Genomic DNA, 21,988 nt, shown 5'->3' on the forward strand with positions numbered 1-21,988 from the left:
CAATTCTGCTTGTCTTACAAAGGATTCGAATCAATTTCGAAGCATTAGCAAAAAATTTTATCGTTGTCCTTAAGTTTTCGAGAGAAAACGACTTGTAATGTAACTTTGAACTACTACAGATTACATTATGTATAGAATTTTGATTGCAAAATTGTACGTACGTAATTACATTTAAATGTGTAATCGCAAATATATAATTTATTTAGCAAATAAATGGCAGCAAAATATGTATTTTATTAAATTACTGAAGCGTTTGCGTTATAAAAATACTGGAAAATAAGTGATTAATTTCACATTGCGTATGTAATAGAACACGACCTTTCGAGAGCATAACTTTCACTACGTTTTCAGGGAATATATATTATATTTGTTAATTACGTCCCAATCTCTCGTTTATTTATCATTTGACATTAAATTTATAAGTCATCGTACGTTATAGCCATAATTACAATTTTAATTGCAGAAACAGGTTCGATGCTTCTTTCTAATAAGAAAATTGAATATAAACCGGATATATTAGATGTCTATTTTACAATTTTATTTCATATATCTTTGAGTTATTTTATTCGTCATTTTGTCTTTAATCTCACGGAAAAAACAATTTATGTACAAATATATTTATTTGAATTTTTATATGTATCGGATTAACTTTACAAATGAGAAATAAAGACAGAAAGAGAAATGTTATTTATAAGTTGAGAAAAGTGTTGATAATATTAATATTAAGGTATCACAAAACATTATAAACTTTCGATGAAAATAAATTAAGCATATTAAATGTTAGGCTGCAACTGCAAAAGAATGCGAATGTCGATATTACATACTGAAGAATTCGCAAGCTTGGCAATATTGAGTTAAACCTAGTTTTCCGACGAATTCTCAAACAATTTATAAGTAAGTAATTCTTGAGTAAAAATAGTGTATTTTAACTAACTTTGTGTGAAATGGTCACAACTTAATATAGTATTAAATTGTGACAATTAAATATAATTTAAATATAAATATAAATTAAATATAAAATTATTTTAAACATTTAATATCAGAAACAATATAATAATTTGAGATTATTGTATACTCCAAGATTGTCTTTCTAGGAGAAAAATAATCTTTTATATTTTCTATTTTTCTTAAAATACTAGAAAATATGTTACAAAATTCTTAAAAGAATTATTTTCTACAAATAACAAATTAAAATATTTTAAAACGTTTATAATTTTGATAACTGTCAAATTGACATATTGTTGCGATAATTGACAGAATTAACATATTTTTCATGTCAGTTTCTTAGGTTTAGAACATTGTAACGTAAAACAGTAAATAAATTTAAAAATTTCGTAACACATGTATAAGCATATCGCAAAAGTATAAGAATTAGTAGTAAAAGTATAAGTACTAAAAATTTTTTTTATAATAATATTTTAATTGTGGGTATTTCATATTAAATATAAACATTTTATCTATATGGCATTTTCTTTTTTTCATACATATTTTTTTCTATTAATTTTTATCATAAAATTTGCTTTCAGAATTAAATGTCATTAATGATATTTTCTGTGAACATCAATATCGCGTGTCGCATACGTGCTGTCGCATTTCTTTCAATCTCTGCAATCTTTTGTAGTAGGAGAGATCGAGGCGGAGTCGTCACCGGGGGGCGGAGTCGTCACTACAATTATCTCGAAATTTGTATATTGTGTGAACTCGCCATTAATATTGTAAACACTACTTATGGTGCCCATGTGACCAACAGAGTTTAGTGAGATTATATGCCATGTTGTGATTTTCATTAAGGCAAACGTGTTATCGGAGGTCAAAAGTAAAATTTTTTGCGCGTCAAAAATTTTAAATATTGTTTTCTCTCCGAATCTCGAGATAAGTGATTCTGAAGAGTAATCAGTCCGAGAATGGAGTGACGACTCCGTTCAGGCAATTTTGACATTTCAATTTTTGCATCTTTATCGTTTTCACTCTATACCAGTTGAACAAAGCGACGTAGACCAAAAATGTCCTCATAAATTTTGTAGCCAAGGCTTCACTCTTTACAACGGTATACCACATTTTACTAAAATTATTTGTTTTGTTAAAAATCGGCACCAAAAAAATAGTGACGACTTCACACCGGTTTCTCCTAATACTTTTTGTTTAGAATCCTAGAGTGTTATTGTAGAAATTTGACGAATAATATGGGTCAATCTGCTGATTATAAGGAGTCGAAATTAATTCTTGATTATCCACTTTGATTCTCATGATGCGGATGTTAATCTGACGTGCATCAACCTGTCTCAAAAAGAACTTGTGGAATCTTGACGTCATTATCCAAAAATTACCGTTGTCATATCTCGCCCATATAATGTCGGCAGTAAATTGTAATTTTTCTGGACTGTAAGCGAGTATCCTGAAAAAAGAAATATGTAAAAGTTAGCAAAATTATATACAATTATAATTATAACTCATAATATGAGAAATAATACATTGTATGATATTATGCATTATAACTATAATGATTGATAATCGATTATTACCTAATTACCTAATTAACTTTAACATTTAACAAATCTGTTAATTATAAAAATTGAAGATTACAATTAAATTACAATTAATGTCAGAAATGTCTGATAGCAATAAATATATTTTTTTTAATACGAAAAGATGAAAGTATAAAGGAAATGAAAGGTCTTCAAGTCTTTCTCTTTTTGTGATAAATATAATAGAGGAAATATTTCTGCGATTAAAAACGATTAACGCCATAGCAAATTCGTTTTCCTTATGGGAATTCCTAATAACTTGACATTGGTCTATACTTCAGAAGAAATTTAGATAGGATTGGCGTATACGGTGCATTCACTCGGCTTAGTCGCGGCCAATTTATTGCGACCGTTTGATTAAAGCGGAAACCGGTTTGCGTGACACGGTATGCAATCGCTTCAGGTAGACTTTGTTATTTTCCCAATTACAAATTTGTTATAAATTATTTCTTTTACAATAACATATCAATGTATGTATAAAATAAATCAAAATAAATCAAAATACAAGAAAAATGTTTTTTGATAAGCATTAATCCTGAAAGTTTAGTCATGTTGGAGTGATATAACACTGCATAATTTATAATATTATTTAACGCGAATTCTTTAGAATAATCTGATACACTTATAAAAGTATTTCGTATGAGGTTTTCGTACCTCTGCTGATTCGTTTGCGGTTGCCACGACGCGATCGCGGTCTCCGTAAAGGGGGAGAACAAGATCTTGTCATCCCGAGGATCCACGGCCAATGCCAGACCTTGACTCGACTTTCTGCCGACCAAGGTTACAGGTAACTGTTGACCGAAAGGTAGCGGTCCGGCTTGCAGAGCCGAGGTGGGCACGCTGAAGAGACGATCGGTTGCTAGAGGTTGATAGTAGACGGTCCCGAGTCTTGGTGAAAAAGCTAATCCCACCACGCCGTCTAAGAACTCGAAAGTGTCGCTTCCGATCTAAGGAAATGCCCATTCAATGTTGAACAAGCTATATGTATAATTGGAAAAATTCTATTACGTAACAAAATAAAATTATACGTATATCATGTAACAAAGTGATATATACAATATGTTATATACAAATATTTTCCGTGATAAAATAAAAAAAATTTACCTTTAATAATTCCGTTAACAATTCAATTTATTGTTCCACTAATCTGTCTGTTGCGATGTAATCTGTTTTTTTATTTAATTCATATTTTTCTAGATTTTAGGATACGAAACTTTTTATACTCACTTTAAACGTTGCCTGATCTGGATTAGGAAACATGGATGCATGAACGACCCGCCAACTTCTATCTCTAGCACCGTCGAAGATAAGAATTCCTGGGGAAACATTATGATTCTTATGAGTTTTTTTTTTTAATAATGTTTAAAGAAAAATAATTTTTTAACTCCGGAAAAGATATAGCTTTGAGAAAGAAAATATTATGCTCATTCTTCGGATCCATTTAAATCGCCTAGTTTTTTTATAGTATCTTTATATTGAAGAAAGATATTTATCTTTTCTGACTCACATTCTCTTGTACGATTATATTTCGATAATGGAAAAGTAACACACAGAAAATTATAAATACATTTGTCACGAGACCGATTATTTGACTGAGAAAATCGGAAAAAAAATTATTAAATCTAAAATATCGATGAAATAATCTTAAAATGCCTTTAATTAACAAGCCAATTAGAAATTGTGTAACCTGGTCCGAGAGTGTCAGTCATGTAAAGAAACACGTCATCGCAGGTTTTCGCCGAGACTTCGTCGATGACCACGTTGGTCAGCAAAGAATCCGGTCTCAGCACCTAAAGAAAAAGAACACATAACAATAATTGCTTGGAACAATTACACACTTTTACGTAACCCTACGCAAAAACATCTTAAATATTAAAAATCAACTTGTTTTTCAGGCTAGATGTACATACCAGTGAATGATCACTGTTTCCATGCTTGTTTCTAACGACACATAAGCCTTGCTGACACAGTGGCATAAAATTGCACACAAAACCGGTTTCGGATTACAGTTGTAAATTAAATCAATCGTACTGATTATTTACAAACGATTTCCAACATTCTCCTTTCATTACTGATTTTTAATAATAACTTCACATGAAATAAAGATCTATTGGAAATTTTCCATACTCAATTAATCAAATAAATAATATTTTTGTATAATAATTGAAGAGAATTATTTCTTTAAGAAACAAAAGAATAGTTTTCGCGAGTGTTGTATAAATCGTCCTCTTCTCCATGATGCTTACTGACATATTTACGCCTGCTCTCCAAACTTATTTCTATATTTGATTTTTAAATGCGCTATTCACAAGCTGGATTCTTCACTGGATTCTTCACTGATGTCCATCTCATTTTATCGTAAGATAATGTCGCTCTGCTCACCTCACGCGGAAAAGTGACATGACGAACCACTTGATCGGTTTTTAAGTCAAAGACCACCACTTTCGGCGGGCAAACGGGCATGAAATCGTCAATCGATGTCATGACACCGGCGTCAACGACCCACAGCCGGTCGCAGCTGTCCAGCCTGGTACGATACACCGAGATCAATCTGGAGCAGTTGATTTCTCCTCTGCCGGCACCATGCCAGTCCCACGAGGGATACGCCTGAAGCCGCGGACTGCTTCCCAACGGTGTCTTCCTGGGAAAGAAGCTCAGGGTGGCCGGCACACCGGCGCGTAACCTGGGCGTGCTGACGAAGATTCTGTTCCAGGATATCTCGATACCGGTCATCACTATATTTTCCGGTTGATATTCGAAGCCGTTCGGCAGCGCGAACTCCAGCAACGGCCATTGAGCCACGGTTTCCAACGTTCCCGCCCTCGTCCTGGCGCACAGCAGCCACAGGATCGCCGCCAAGAGCACGTGCCTAAAAAAAAATTAAGAAACGAACGGGTTGTCAATTAATTAATTTTAATGAACACTCGAGTTATCTTTAAATCACATGTCGAAACATTCCGCGAAAAGCATAGATGTACGTCTTGTCAGTCACAGTTTGGAATACTTTCTTTATAAAGAATTGATATTATCAAATTGCCATTTGAGATTCTTTTTAACAGGCAAGAGATACAAAGTTTCGACATGTCAAATTTATTTGCAAAAAGAAATTGTTGAGCGAATTGGACTGCAAGTACAGAGCGTGAAAATAAACAAACGCAAGAGCTCGATCTCCCCGCCCGTATTCCAGAGTTAAATTATTTTCAATTTAGAAACGACCAAAACCCATGGTCGAAAAAGTCGTGACGATTAATCCGACCAAAACCAAATGGTCGAACTGTCACGACACTAGCCAAACGTTGTCGATTATAAAAATAGAGACTTTCTCGTTAAATTATTTTGTTTATCGTTCTTGCATCCGTTACCTACCTCATGTTGCAAGGCTAGAGGCTAAAATACGGTAAATCGAAGCTTCAGCCGCACGCACCGCTTCAATCACACGCACGAGGAGCGAAACGGTAACAATATAATCGAATCGGATAGAACCGGAGCGCGGTACCAGCGCGTCAACTGTCGCGAAGGATAGCTATGTGGTATACACGAGTGTGTACCACAAGTTCTACCGACCGGACACCGACTGATCCAATTTTCTAGCATCGGCCTGTTAGAAACTCGTTGGCTCCTTAAGAGACAGGGTACCACAACTCGAATGCATTGTGTAACGAGACGCATATATACTTTTACTCGTATACGCACAATCATACGGTCTATCGAGGGGCAGCACGCCTACACCGATCAAGACCATTCCAAGACTTCGGAGTTTAACGCGAACCGCGGGGCCAGTCTCGTGCAAGTCTCTTCTCGCAAGGCGGTGAAGAAAGTGGCTCGTGACTGGCATTACTCGCGGTCTCCACGCCCTCGTAATTCCCCTAACTTCCGTAAGTCGAAAATCAATGCTTTCGTGATACGGGCTGATACCGCAGAAAATTAAATTCTTCACCAATTTTTAGTGCGATAAGCATGGCAGAGATTTCTTTGAATCCGATAACAACTTAATGAGGCATCAAACTTCACGTGTCCAGTTTTGATGACTTCGGATAATATATCGGTAATATTAATTAAGATTAATGAGAAAGATGCGAAGTTCTCAGGATTTTTCAAGATCCATTGAAAAAAAGCTGTACACTCGTTTCGCGACACGCTGCATACGCGAAAGAACTTCACTCGCCTGTGATGGAACGAGGTATCAATGACCGACTGCATCACTAGTAAGCCGTCGTTTGATATTACGAAATATCATAAAAAATAATACGAAATGGCACTCGGTGTTTGTGCTATAGAATTATAACGCTTATGTAGGCGTCCTTGGCTCGATCGAAAGTGCCCGGAACTAAAGACCGCGCCCATTATTAAGGACGTTCTCCGGTCCTTATACTAGAGAAAATCGATTTTCTTTAGATTTTCTTGAAACTGTGAATATACGTTAATTTAGGTGTGCTTTATGCGTGGTATAAATTTCTCTCAGTACCTCTTCCGGTATAAAAAATAAAGATACTGAGCCTCAAAGTTTCAACTTTTACTAATGAAAAGGTTTTCCAGGCCAAACGGTAAAAGATACGAGGTTGGTCAAAAGGACCAAAGTTGCTCCTCTCGTCGAGTTCTATAAGGAAAAAATGCAAAAATTAAAAAAAAATTAAATTAAAAAATTTTTTTTGGTAAAAATTGAAACTTTGAGGCTCAGTATCTTGATTTTTTATACCGAAAGAGGTACTGAAATTTATACCACGCATAAAGCACACCTAAATTAACGTATATTCATAGTTTCAAGAAAATCTAAAGAAAATCGATTTTCTCTAGTATAAGGACCGGAGAACGTCCTTAAAGTGTAATTTAAATATTGGACATGTAATTACGAGACAACTTCGGACACATAACAGGGAACAAACAATCTCGAGCGTTGCCAGTTTAATAATCTCCTTTTCTTCGACTTATTTCTGTCGTTCACTCCTTTCGTGACGGATGTGCATGCACGTAGAGTCACTTGATTTTATGAGCGAGATTTCTGAAACCTTTTTGATGATAGTATGCAGGAATAATGGAATCGTAGAAACGATTGAAATGCACTCCGCTCGGAATCTCCTTTCTCCACGGTAAACAAACTTTCCATATTTTCGGAAAAATATTGAAATATTGAAATTTATCTTCTTACAAGCCGTAGCTTTTCTTTTTTTAATTTTTCTGATCTCTTTTTCGAGCGAATTTCGCATTCTGTACATCGCGTACTGATTCCGGATACCAACCTTTATATCTGACCGATAAATCACTTTCTCTCCGTGTAACAGAGAGCATGCATACCTACCTAGCCTATTCTTTGTACTCTTAAGGCTTTAGTGTTCGTGTACTTAGACTATGCGGAATACTTTTAGACTCAAGCTACTGTATATATCTTATCTTACGAGAATAGATTTATGATCTTTCAGAATGTAGTCTAACCATCTACATTCTACAAACTCTTCCGTAATGTTAGAAAAACCTTTCAAAGTATGTATGAATTCAGTCTATATATTATAGAACATATTATAGAACGATTTAATTTATTATATTTATTATTTAATGGTTGAAGAAAACTGTACAGATCGAAATGTCCTATGTATATTTCAGAGTTATTAAATTTTTGTTTTTAAGTTTAACATCTCTCGATTGCTTGTTTATTGGCCCTTAAACCTTCTACATTATTTTAAAATAGAACGCTTCAAATAGTATATATTTTATATATTACAAAATTTTATTTTTAATATAAGCTTTTAATATAAGCTTCTTTCGACATAAAAGAACTAAAGATTAGAATTCATACTTCTCTTTCTTTTTTCTCCTTCTTTTGTGTCAGCTTGAATTTTCTGCAGCATTACGGCTGATCGGAAAGCTGACTAGCGTGATCTTTCGCCAACAAAGCGCGCAATTATTAACAATTACAACTGGATGTTTTCTAGCGCGGTATATTGAAAGGATAGGGAAACGCGGTGGACGGAATAACACGGTAGTGTTCGATTACCATGCCTACGGTTTGCAACGTGTGTTTCGTTGGAGATCGGATATTTCGTTGTTGCTCAATACCTCGTGTGGAACACTATGGGAAATACACCATAGGAATGATCACGACTGCCCACCGTTCCCACGACGAAGCGGAAACGGTCCGCTATCGACCTGCAACGGCGTCTTGGATCGACATGCACATTCTCAATCGTAGGGATGGGAACGAGTAAGATATTTTTTAAGGAATATTTACATATGCAGTTGCTCAATGTGATAATTTCGCACCACGTGTCCCATAAATTACGTAACGCAAAACACGAACGACATGCGAAAAGGAATTCGTTCTGTATCATCAATAATTTTATTTTTTCGAGCGGTTCCAAGGATTTAACTTCATTTTAATTTCGCGATGCGATCACAATTCCGTTTCTGTAACTGGTTCTATAAATAAAAAATAAACAGTGATATACATATGGAGGGGTAAGAGTCATAGTGGTGTAAGTCAAATTTTTTAAAATATTGACTCGTGTGCATAGATGCAATTTATATATTGTATAGATTGCATATATGCACACGAGTCAATATCTTAAAAAATTTGACTTACACCCCTATGGTTTTTAACCCCTCATATATATATGGCAATAAAAATTGTATATTAATTTTTCTATATATCTAATAATCATTCCGCATTTATCTAATCCTTTTTTTAATAGAAATGTAAAAAGCCAGACGAGAAAAGTAATGCTTTTAACATTTTTTCAAAGACTCGAATTTGCAACATCAGTGTCAAGACCGGTAATATGATATTTTAAACGACACATATTTACCTCCAATTGCTTAAGTGTAAGGCGTACATGCAAATAAATGTCAAGCGCTTATATGCCACTTCAGCTAGATGCCATCAATAGCAGGTTATATAATTACAATATGCGAGAACGTATGATTAGCGAGGAATTACGACCGAGATCTTATTTTTTTTACCGACTTAACTGATCGTAATCAAATTAATTGCAAGTATACACGGCTTTGTAGGCGAATTTTTGCATGTCTAAAAAATAAATTTAAAAAAATGATATAAGAAACATGACTTGAACGGTTCTCCTTCTTTTATTGAATCGTATAATAATATTTACGATATTTTTTTCGTTATCTTAAAGCCCAAGGGGCATTTTGCGTCAGCGTCCAATTGGCTATTAGTTGCACGTCTAATTTCGATTCAACTATCTCGAGGTTTGACACACTTTCAAGCAACATTGACTGAATATAATTACCGCTTATAATGCGCTCGTTAGTGATTCATGCTGATTGAATTATGCACAGTTTAACGCGCGGAATAAATTACGAGAAGCCGACGAATTATAAAGTCAAAGATCAGACGACGCGGAATTAAGAAATCTCCTAATTCGTAATCGGATACAGTTGGACTTTCATTGCGCGGGGTATCGTATATAAAGTCAGGAAGATAATCTGATCTTGAGGATCAATTTTCATTGAAAGTTCCGATATATCACATGGCTTCTGGTTCAATGACCGAACTCTGGTACATATAAAAAGAGAAAGAAAAAAAAACGAAAGAAATGCTCACTCGACATTCGATGTAAAAAGCTGTTGGTAAACTGGATATGGGAATTCGAAAGGAAAACCGATGCCGCTTTGAGAATCAAACGCACTCTTCGTCCTCGGTACAAGCTATTAATTTATGCCGAGCACGTGCGTTACTTTACAAAGGAAAACGAGAAGTGGAAGGTAGAGCGTATAAGGAAAGGTGTTAGTGGCGAATTGCATGCCGGGTCTGCGTATAGAACACACGCGATGCGATTAACTTTTTCACGCCCAACGCAATTCGCAGGCGTTTCCTTTTTTTTCTCCTTTCAAACGTACGGAACTTGTTGCACGTAACTTTATAATTCTGATCGAGGCGAAGATAAGGCGATCTCTATATAATCTGTAAAAAATATATACAAAATTCTAGATAAAAAGTTAGACTTTGGAGAATACGCTCGATAAATTTGCAAGAAAATATAATGCAGAGCTTGAGCTTTAATTTAATTATATTAATCGTGTTAATTTAAGTATTTGATCAAAAGCGGTGGATCAATTCGCGCCAACTGAGCCGCGTAATTAATCAGAGAAGATTGCGCATAAAGTAATTTAATTTCTGATTCGCAAAGATTCAAACCGATGAGATGCGTCGAGAGCGCAGACCAGATACGCGAGTCTCGCGTTCAGGGCAAATTTAAAAACGCTGAATTTTTATAGTACGTTTATTTCTCCATCCGACGAATGCCAGCGATTGACATTTCGCTTACCGTCGGGGTTTTTGCATCGTCGGCTGCAAAAGGACGCGTAATGCAGCCGATGTAATTTTGGCGAGTTCGAGTTTCGACGCTACAGACACACGTATATATACACACACGTATACACATACACATATACACAAGAGTGATCTTTACGCTGTACACTTATGGCAATGGGAGACACGACGATTGGCGTAAGGTACATATTGTTCCGCATCTATAGCGTGGAAAGGTAATCTCGTCGAATTGTAATTGATCTCCCGGCTGGAGTACTCTCGATCGAGGGAGGGCCGAGAAACATGTCGCTGTTATCAACCTGCGCTTCTATATTCCTTCTCTCCCCGATCTATTCACGATCGGGCAGAGCGAGGAACACCTCGCCTCTACATCGGGACCAAGGCGTGAGTGGCCCCGCAGCCGACGGTGCCCTGCATGTAATCCGCGAAGTTGCTCTCGAGGACGCGCATCCGTCCTCTCTTGTAATCGGGCACGATGTGAGTCGCCAGGCAGCATTCGTCCCGCGGGCTCTTGTAGACCGGCTCGAAGTTGGCGGGCACGAAGGGAGTGACGCAGTCCCATCTGTAGACCTCGCCCTCGCCCTCGTAGCGGAAGAAGAGCGCGCTGCCGTTGTCCGTGCCCAGGATGACCATCTTCTTCGGCTTCGGGCCGCGATCGTTTATCTTGCCGTGGGCGTTACCGCTCCGGAGGTGATCCGTGCGGATGGTGAACAGACGGCTGCTGCCCAGATACGTGAAGAGCAGGCAGGTGGTACCGTCGCTGTGGCGCAACAGAGCGAGATAGAGCACGTCACGGCGGTCGCAGCTCATGGTCACCGCCGGCGGAAGCACGACGCGGTATCCGCGACCCGAGGTCACGTCGTACACCAGGATCGCCCGCGCGGCTGCGTCGGACACGTAGATGAAGACGCGGCCGTCCGGATTGTAGTCGGCCACGACGTACTGCAGGCGGGACGAGCTGCTCGTCAGGCCGGACAGGTCGACGTATTTCACGACCTGGAGAAAGAAACATCCGTTGCATTATGTTCTGTCGTTCAACGTTACGCAATCGAGGAATCGATCCAATTTTTTAGAAAAAAGAAAAGAGAAATATTTTATATGTTGCTTATACAATTCTGTCTTTATGTTAAAAACAATTTTAAACCCGTCTCTCTTAAAATATCGAACTAGAAATAACATTGTACTTTTCTTGATAAATTCGAATAAATAATATCGCAACGCTTACGTGAAATAGCTTTTTAATTGAATATTATCGTGATGGTTTGTTTGTTAAAAGAAAGGCGCTTAAAATTCTTCTTGCATAACACATTGCGAAAGGAAAAAAGGAAAAGCGATGTGGATTAATAACATGAATGCGTGCGCAAATGGTGTGACTTAAAAAATTATATAAAACTTGGAATAAATAATTTCTTCATTTTTTTTTAGCAAAGAAGAGAGATAAACGTTTTAAATAATGCAAATAAATATATTAAAGCACATTTGCATGTGCTTTCATAATTCATAATAAGAGTTTTATGTAAAGAGAAATGTTTCTTTTTCATCTGTATGTTTCGACGGAACTTCTATAAGAAGAAAATAACATGCAGCTTTTAAAACGCGAGTTTCAGAAATGGATTGTCTCACCTTGCCGGATTTTATGTTGATGGCGACAACCTTCGCCGGGCATTTGCGCTCCGGTTGCTCGAGGGACTTCACAACACCCGTGTCCAGCACCCACAGGATATCCTGGGGATCCAAATAGATATCCACGACATTTTGCAGCGCGGTGTGTACACCTTCCTCCTGAAGCGACCAACAGGGGAAGGGCGAGAGACTGGCCTGACAGTTCTTATCTTTCAGGGAGACTTTGGCTAGTGTCACCGGCACGCCAGACTTGTATCTGAAGGAACATTTGTAAACGTTAGTATATTTCTTAATTCTTAAGGTATCATTGTTCTCTTATCTCTATCTCTCGTATTACCGTCGGAAAATATTAAACACGAGATTTGTGCGGCAATCTCGTGTTTCAACATTTAATTTCCTTGAACGTTTTATTAATGTTCTTTCTTAAAATCATGTTACTTCACGGTTAGTATGCACAGAGTGTCGCAAATCTACTACAATAAGATTATACGTACGCTTCTCGAAGTATATAAATTGCCAAAGTGCGCATTCTTTACACCTTACGGTCGATTTGCTATATTCAATCGATCAAAAGCAAACTTTGTGAGATATGCCTCGGACTTGTTCGTTAATTGGCAATCAACTATACAAATAACGCTGCCTACTGATATTGAGCATTAACCCGGTAATATCGCGTGTTAACCCCGCGTGCAAAATCGCCGACGATCAGTAAGATTAATGATCATGCACGTATAATGGAAAGGAAGTAAGATGAAGATATCGCGATTAAGCGCTTTTATCGTCGAGCTGAAGTGCATTTCAGTGCGTTTACAGCTGTAAATACCAATAAACGCCTCCCTTTCGTGAAACGAGGCAGATACGATCGCCGTCAATGTCGCCACACCGTTACACACACGTGTGCGGACATTCTCATTACGGGATCTGCAACCGTGACAAGGCCCGCGGATGTGAGTCTTTCGATTGCCACGTTGGAGAAGAAAAACTCCCGCCGTTATCTTCTGAACACGGGCATAAAAGTCCTCGTAGATATCAGCGAGATGACTGCTTTATTTTTCTTTCCGCGTTGGAAATTTGCGGATCACGATCGCGTCTCGCAATCTCGATTCGCGTCGAACTCGTGCCTCTCGTTAATTTCTGCGAAGATTGTTACCGCCGTGTATCGATCGCTACTGACGTAACACGCGATTTGCAATGAGTGCACTTTTCTCTCTCCGTCTAAAAGAGAAACTCACCGGAGAATCCGGTTACCCTTTCGCCTTGGATTTGGATGCAATTAGAGAGAAGCGATTCGTTTACGTTGAATCGAAAGTAGTACAAATAAAATTGGCTATTCCTTTTCACAAAGTAATTTTTTCAACGTTGTGATAATTTATGTAAATAATATAAACGACAATGTTGCTTTTTCGTGGGGTTCTTTTGTAACAGATTTTTTTTCTCTGCATAAATATGTTTATATCGTGTGAAATAAATGTTGAATAATGTGAGAAATATTTCTTCTATGTTAAAAGAACTTTATTTTTTATTGAAAACATCGATATCAGTTCGTGAGACCATAAATTATTACTGTAAGATAATGTTTTACAACTTTCTTTATCTAGAACGACTCAACAGAACCTGTTTCAGACCTGTTTCAATGTAATTCGGAATCTTAATCGAATGTTACTAAACACAACTTATTGCGATATAAAAGATGTATTTCTGCTCTCTAATCTTCTTCAAGATAATCTTATTACATCCTTTAACGAAGGGTTAATAAAAAGTCGCGTGCAGAAATATCCGAAATACGAAACAAAAATATTAAATTGATTATAAGTATCGCAATTGCATTATAAATTTAGAAATTACGCATCTCATACCTGGGCAAAGCGAGGATGGCGTCGTCCTTGGAGATCGCAACCCTGGTGGCGAGGACATTCTTCGAGATGAAACGGCCGCTATTATGGAACATGCTCTTCGTGGCCGCGCAAGGCCATTCGAAGGAGCCGCCGGTCCACTGGACGATGCCGTTCCCATCGCATTTCTTATTCTCGACATCACCGTGGGCACCGACGAGAACGACGACGGCGACGACGAACGTCACCGCTCGTGTGAAAAGCATCCTTACTTTCTGTGAGCTTCCCCCGTCCGTTCGAGTAACCCGACCGCCTCGATCGCGTCTCTTTTGGCGATCGAATCAAACCGTAAACTGTAAAATCCTCCGGATTACGCCAGTTTTATAATCCTGCTTACATCGGAGACGAAACGTTGCGCAACGTCTTTGTTTGAAAAATATTTAGTCGCGACGCGCGCGGCAAGTCGACATGGACACGTTCCTTAATGCAGTTCCGCACAAAATGCTATTAAATGTGCACTGGAAATGCCAAACGCAAGTGCGCGTTAATTCTATAAATACTCTTACAGCGAATTTATTATAAATAAAAGATACAATAAACGAACATTTTTTTAATGTAACTCAATTATTTTGAAGCACAAGAATATTTTTTCTTATTAAGTGACAAGAACAAAAAGGATAGGCATTTGAATAATATCAAGGAGAGTTTCTTCTCATAAATGCAATATGTTACAATTATAAAAACAAAGATAAGAAGGAATTACTTGGTACTAGAAATAAGTAGGATACTATTCATTTGCATGTTATAAAAGAATGTGAAAGGTATAGAAAATATAAAAATTTTTTAGACATTTAAATTCTTTTATACTTTTAGTTTGCAAATAATAGTACAAATAATATAAAGAATAGTTTTCTTTGGAAAAATAATGATATATAGAAGCACAATTATAACAGTACAGCAAGAATAAACTTTGACGGCCCTGTTTATATCAATTCTTACAAAAATTAATTTGAGAATAAAAATTACAAAACAGCATTATTGAAAAAGATAAGATAACAATAAATTAAATGATTTTATTAAAGAAATTTATAGATAGCGTTCGTTTGTAGGAGCGGAAGTCGGAAGTGCGATAAATTAATAAAACTAAAAGATAATTTCCTGGATACGTTGCATTTCCTGGTTTTAACTGCATTTTAAAGCATGCCGTTTTCTGCGTCTTCCTGGACTCGTCGTTATTTATAAATAACATTAAAAAATGCGTACCCCACGAGATACTTCCTCTTTACTAATCGAACTTGAGCAAGAAAGTCATTGCAAAATATTGGGTAGAAGGAGACAGTGGCGTACAATAAAAATGTAAACAATTTCAGTTGGTTCACAATCGGCGTATATATAAGTATAAAGCTGTATAAGTGATTCGCATATTCAAAAATTTTCGCCCAACTGATTGCACGGGATGTAAGTTTTTATACCTTTTTTTCGTCGCACATTCAACTGCCTTGTATTATTATTTCACTTAGAATGCACTGTTTTGTTTATTTCCTTAATACTTATTAAAATTTCTTTAAATATATGATCTATATATATACGTATAAATCAATTTTCATTATACACAATTTAATAACATATCTTCTTAATGTTCCAAAAATTTTGCGTCAATTAAAATTCATATGATTTAAGAATAAATGTATTCTACATACTTATTCATTTAAATTTATATATGTTTAACTTTTATCAACTTCATCAACTTTAGTAATTACCATTTGGCGTAAAATTTCGTAAGTTTACAACTATAGGATAATTTTTCGAGAGTAATTTAAAAATTAAATTTTATTATGCGTTTTTATAGAGAACATCGAGACATTACTGCAACGTGTCATAAGAAACGGGCGCAGGATGAGAATCCCGAGGAGCGCTCTGTGCCTGGTGATCCTGGCTAGTGGCTTATCGTTGGCGGTGTGCGAAAAGGTGTTGCTGTCGGAGCTGTCGTTCATCCTGTCGGGTAACAGCTTGGATTGGCCATGCCAAAGCACGAAGAACATCTACACGACGAGCGGGCGTTACCATCCCAGGAATGTCATTGCCACGAGAATGCAGATCTACAAGAACGATGCGATCATAGCGATGCCGCGCTACAAGCCGGGTGTGCCGTTCACCCTGGGTGTCATGTCATTGAAGCCAAAAACTTGCGAGCCGAAGGTGACACCGTTCCCCTGCTGGGCGATCCAGGAAGAGGGCAACTGCGAGGCGCTGCAGAGCGTGGTGGACCTGGTTCTGGACATTCAAGAGATCTTGTGGGTATTGGACGTTGGTATCGTAAACACTTTGGAGCAGCCAGTGCGCAGATGTCCCCCGAAAGTCGTCGGAATTGACGTAAAATCCGGAAAGGTATGAAAAATTAACGATTAATAAACGTTGAAGGTGCTTACTAGTCAGGTTCCCAATTCGCGTATAATAATTTTAATAATAATTACACGACAGTTATTATTTCTAATTGAAAAGAGGCTATTATCGGAAGCATTTATCTTTGAGATGTCTTGATTACTACAATCATTTGATGAAGGAAAAACCACATTCAATGACAAAAATCTTCTTTAAAAAATACCTTAATATAAAAAACAGAAAAATATCTTTAGATATAAGTCACGTAACTCTGATTTTCAACAATTTCGTTAAAATCACAAATATTTTACGCGATATTTCATTAAAATTCATGATATATTGAAGGTAGAATTACACCGCTCTGAAATAAACGATTCACGTTGAGACACGGTGTCCCACAGGTCGTGAAGGTGATCGATTTGAGTAACCTGGTGACTCCGCAGTCCCGTCTGCAATATCTGACGGTCGACTACGCGGACGACGGCCAGGTATATGTGTACGTGACCGACGCCGCCTCCAGGTCCATTATCGTTTACAATGTCACCGCGGACCGAGGATACAAAGTGATCCTTCCGAACGCCGTTACCGCCGGTCTCCAACGCAAAGACGTTCTCTACTCGACGCTGGTGAAGAAGAGCTGCGGCACGCCGGTGTTGTATTTTACTTACTTGGGATCCGGCAGGCTCTTCGCGATCAAGGCCGAGAACCTGAGACGTGGCCTCACTCAGGGAGCGGTCGTGGATGTCGGGCCGAAGCAACAGAAGATCGTTCTTCTCGGAACCGATAATGGTTGCTCCCTTTTCTTCAGAAATAAGGGTAAGTTTCCGTTTTGCGTTTCAGTCCGACGTGCATCGATCTTCACACGATATTTTAGATTCTTCTCTTCGTAAAGTTATACAAATTAAATGTAAGAAAATAATTGAATAGTCTTATAGATTATCTCCGCATTTTTCTCAAAATGAGGGAAAGTAACTTGCGCAGCAAGTCATACAGTAAAAAAAAAAAACTTTCCCGATAATCGCGGTTTAATTTAGCATCTAATTGAGAACAACATGATTTATTTATTTTCAGGCGAATCCGATATCTACATGTGGAACACTGAGACACCCTTCAGACAGGAGAACTTCCTTCTGGTGCAAAAGGGTGAAGCTTGCAATTGCCGACTGCCGACTCAAGTGGTTCCTTGTTACAAGAGACTCATGTGGGTGATCGAGAGCAACTTCCAGGATTATATACAGAACACCGTAAGCTGCTCGGGCGCCTCCGTGAACATTCATCCCGTGGTCAAGGGTTGCGACGAATAGAAATTATTTGTTAGGACAGGAATAACAGAGAGCGACTGTATCGATTATATAATTCGATGTTCTCGCAAGCAGGAATTGAAATCGGTAATTTTAGAGAATACTTCGTATTTCGATGCATCGGACACGTAAAAATAGTTATCAATGGAATGGCAATGGAGACACGACAATTAGCGTAAGGTACATTTTTCTATTATTTACGGCATCGAAATAATTTTAACAAAATTATGTTGATTTTAGTTCCTACTTCTATACAAATCGAACAAACGATCAAATTTTTTCTTCGCGGCGATTATCAAATCATACGGCGTTTCTCAATATTATGACATTAGTTAATCTATTAATTAATGCGTAATCGTCGCTTAAATTAAAAAAAAAAGATAGGAAGGTCAAGTTCTATTTTGTCGCTGATCTAGTCATGTAACCGGCAGCATCTTGCGCCTTGATCCTCGTAGATAGCAAGTTTAATCTGCGAATATTATATCAATTAATGTAACGCGCTGGAACATTTCTTTCAGTTGCATAGATAATTAGACAATTAATGTACAATGTTTATTTCTGCCATAATAACGTAACTATGACAAAGGATTCGCATGTTATCGCGCTCTAAGATCGCGTATTTGGACGAGTTGACCAGTGTAAAAGTTACTTGTCGATGTTCAAATCGATTCCGGCATATAGCTGTCAATTCTCAAGGCAATTGTTTTTAAAACCTTGCAATTATTCACCTGCTCAACGATCGAAAAAAGTGATTAATTAATTAATTATATATAATACCTGTAATTGTGTGTTGTTATGTAAGTCAAACGAAACGGCTAATAAACGCCAGCTTATGTAAACGTATATATACGGAGCCACACGTGCCAACTTATGTAACCCATGTATAAATAGGGATAAAACTAGTTTCATTTATGGTAAAGACGTCTTAAAACTATTCGACGTTTTTTTTCCTTTTAGTCAGAGTTATTCCTCATTTCGAAAATACCGACGTTCTATATCTGTTACTTTCTTCAAGTAATTAACAGTAAAAATAAGGGCAAAGATCGAAGAATTAAGACAACCGTAATTCTATGAGAAACTTTCCTTTAGATGTTTTATTAAAATTGAAAAAACGAGCATTGCACTACAATGTATAAGAGTACTTTTGAATTTTAATTGTTCTGAATTTAAGGATCGAATTACTTGAAATATTTTTCTTTATTGCGCCGGGACATTTCGAATTCACTAAGCCCCAAACGTTTCTTCGCGCATCCATTATGTAATCGGTTATGCACGGGACGTCATCGTTTTGTACCAGAACCGAATGACTCTGCGCCTGAAAGGACAGATTAATCAATTATTCACAATGCGGCTTTTAGAGGGGATTGAATTAAATAATTTACGTTCAAAGGAAGCTTAGTGTCCCATCGCACGCTGGCTCTCTCTGAAGTCATAAAATAGTGCAGGCCGTCTTTTAAATCGCTCAACAGGCCTACGGAAGAGCCTAATTTCTTCCCAAGCCAGGTCACCGTTACATTTTGTACTCCCTAAAATAATATCATTAAAAAAGAATCTACGAATCATTGTCCGCATTTTCAAAGATTATTATCGAAAATGCGGACAATGAAAAAAATCATACACAGTTGCCTGTCTGCATTCTTATTTAAAACTTGTATAAAAAATTGTCGATAGATATGGAACACTCTGCTGATGTGTATATCAATTCAGTACGATGAATAATACCGAAAAATAAATTTGACTTAGCACGCACGCGTGAAGGTGTTATTTGTAAAACGCCATCCGTCCTAATCCTTTCCAGATCAATGCTAAACAGATCGTGCGTATCATGCCCCGTCATGTATAAGGTCGAACTCCTCCGAGAAACAGCGAGGTCGATGGATTCCACGCGAGGAATTTCGGGCCCGTGTAACATTCTCAATTTCCACCACTTGCGCAATCCTGGAATTCGTATCGCAATCGACACAAAACTAAGAATAATTTCTGTAGCGCCTCATAAACTTTCCTCGGATCCTATCTAATGTAAGTAAATTACCCGAGCTATAAACGACGATCGTTTCGTCACCGGCATCCGCGATATATCCACAGAATCCCCATTGATCTTCGAGCGGATCAATCACGAGAGACCTTAATCGCTTCGAAGACACTTTAGTTAACTCGGTGGATGATACCTTTGAACATTTTTTAAAAATAGATGAAACTATTCCAAATATTTATTCATCTTTAGAAATAAAATCCAAGCTCCGATGATTCAAGATTAAATAACATATTATTTTATCACATTAATTAATCTATTAATAGCAAAATTCTGTCATTTTATAATTTCTGTAAATCGCACTTTGTTTTATGAAATTTTAAATTAAAGTTTAGTTCTCTACATGCGGACTACGTGTCGTATTTCTCAGACCAGCCCATATTTTTATTTATAACTTTGTTAAAAGTACAAAAAATCTTGTTAAAAATATAAAAATATTTCTGGACGAATTTTTTTGTGGAAACTGCCGAACATCGTAGAGTATGATAACAAAATACAAATTCAAGTCCGCTTGCTAAATTACGAAATACGAACGTTAAATTTAAACACGGAAAGATTACCAAAAAAAAAAAAATGCTAATGCCTTGAAATTTTCATCCAGGGATTAATTGACAGTCCTAAGATTTAGAGATAATGTAAAATTTAATAGATACCAATCGATCATTTCGTTTCAAGTCGTAAATGAGAATTCGAGGCCAACGATCATGTCCATCGGGCGCGTCTAGAATCCATAATCGTCCACGAGCATCCACGTCTAATCCCGTTACGGATACGGGAGTTTCATAATCGTGCTTTGATCCTTCTTTAGGGAAAAGCTTTGGAGAGATTGCTGCGTTTGCAACGTTTAATGACAAATTAATTTCAGGCCAGAAAACTTCCACTAAAGTTGGTTTCCATTCTTCTTCCTTTTCATTTCCTGATCTGATAATATATTGTAATAACACATTTAACAATGTAAATTTATTTATTTAGAAAGAAAAACAAAATTTTTTGACTTCGTACAGCATAAGTTACCACACATTAAATGCATTAAATCATATTTATTAATATTTCATATCCTGTGCATATTTTACACTCGTGATTATGATTAGCATTTTAAAACTATTAATAAGAAATCGAGCGAGAAGATATAATAATCTCATATTTCTTTTTACAAATGGAAGAATATTTAAGTTACAAGTTTTTTGTTATTAGCTGTTTCAATTTTTTGAAGGGGTTTAAAAATAAAAGGGGTATTAAAATTATTCTAGAATTAATTGTTATATATTTGATATTACACATTACGTGACACGGATTGTGCGGATTACTCACAACTTATTATATTGTTATTTTTATTTGCCTACCTGGGAATTGCCAGAAAAGCGCGATTTCTCCACACGGCGAATCTCCATATTAGAACGTCATCCGATATGTTCAGCGACGTTAAATTCCACGAGTGTGAAAAATCAGTTAAAAGAAGATGAAAGACACTAATTCGAAGAATAAAGCGAATCCTTTCCGAACCGATCATAATGAAAATACTGGTGGAAACGGACACGACGCGACTTTGATCGATTGAACGATATTGCTTTCGCTGAAATGACATCGTCAGCAAGGGATATGTCCATTGCTGACAATGACTTTTCGATCGTATTCAACTGAAAGCGATCCGCTCGCAAGTTTTTGTCAACTAACAAGTGTCTAACACTTTCTACACATTGAATTGATTTTTTCTCAAATATCATCAATAATTTTCAAGCTGTAAATTACTTTTTAAAAATAATATAAGAGCGATATACCTATATGATTATCATTAAAAAACCATCCTATTTTTCATTGTGGACTTTTTTGATCGATTTCTCAAATCGATTTTTCCTCAAATATCACCAATAATTTTCAAGCTGCAAAATTATTAAAAGAATAATAATAATGATAGCGCAAATTATTTATTATTCCTGTCTTAGCGACCAACGGTAAATTCGAATCGCTGCGTCGCTGGTCGCTTCCGAAACGACATCGCGGCGGAGATG

The 21,988-nt window shown here is 36.9% G+C and overlaps 4 protein-coding genes across 4 annotated transcripts; 1 reads left to right on the forward strand and 3 right to left on the reverse strand.

The window, feature by feature from the left end:
- Positions 1-1,408: 1,408 nt before the first annotated feature.
- On the reverse strand, positions 1,409-5,896 carry LOC139768092 (dopaminechrome tautomerase). The gene is made up of 6 exons (XM_071697932.1): positions 5,892-5,896; positions 4,908-5,394; positions 4,213-4,315; positions 3,753-3,841; positions 3,180-3,472; positions 1,409-2,395 (listed from the first exon to the last, which is right to left on the reverse strand). Exons 1-6 carry the CDS (start codon positions 5,894-5,896, stop codon positions 2,143-2,145), a joined length of 1,230 nt encoding a protein of 409 aa, XP_071554033.1. The 3' UTR covers positions 1,409-2,142.
- A 4,847-nt stretch (positions 5,897-10,743) lies between these two features.
- LOC139768330 (protein yellow-like) lies at positions 10,744-14,633 on the reverse strand. Its single transcript, XM_071698412.1, has 3 exons — positions 14,289-14,633; positions 12,433-12,688; positions 10,744-11,805 (listed from the first exon to the last, which is right to left on the reverse strand). Exons 1-3 carry the CDS (start codon positions 14,528-14,530, stop codon positions 11,176-11,178), a joined length of 1,128 nt encoding a protein of 375 aa, XP_071554513.1. The 5' UTR covers positions 14,531-14,633; the 3' UTR covers positions 10,744-11,175.
- Positions 14,634-15,574: 941 nt separating this feature from the next.
- On the forward strand, positions 15,575-18,790 carry Yellow-g (L-dopachrome tautomerase yellow-g). The gene is made up of 4 exons (XM_071698451.1): positions 15,575-15,722; positions 16,114-16,652; positions 17,048-17,462; positions 17,718-18,790. The coding sequence occupies exons 2-4, from the start codon at positions 16,161-16,163 to the stop codon at positions 17,948-17,950; spliced, it is 1,140 nt and encodes a 379-aa protein (XP_071554552.1). The 5' UTR covers positions 15,575-15,722; positions 16,114-16,160; the 3' UTR covers positions 17,951-18,790.
- Positions 18,791-19,013: 223 nt separating this feature from the next.
- LOC139768341 (uncharacterized) lies at positions 19,014-21,918 on the reverse strand. Its single transcript, XM_071698439.1, has 6 exons — positions 21,323-21,918; positions 20,633-20,900; positions 19,980-20,115; positions 19,698-19,885; positions 19,330-19,473; positions 19,014-19,262 (listed from the first exon to the last, which is right to left on the reverse strand). The coding sequence occupies exons 1-6, from the start codon at positions 21,562-21,564 to the stop codon at positions 19,071-19,073; spliced, it is 1,170 nt and encodes a 389-aa protein (XP_071554540.1). The 5' UTR covers positions 21,565-21,918; the 3' UTR covers positions 19,014-19,070.
- Positions 21,919-21,988: the final 70 nt, after the last annotated feature.

Source organism: Temnothorax nylanderi, unplaced genomic scaffold (assembly GCF_030848795.1).
Source record: "Temnothorax nylanderi isolate EJ_2023f unplaced genomic scaffold, tnyl_v1.0 TNYL_tig0002_pilon, whole genome shotgun sequence".
Taxonomy (NCBI): Eukaryota; Metazoa; Arthropoda; class Insecta; order Hymenoptera; family Formicidae; genus Temnothorax; species Temnothorax nylanderi.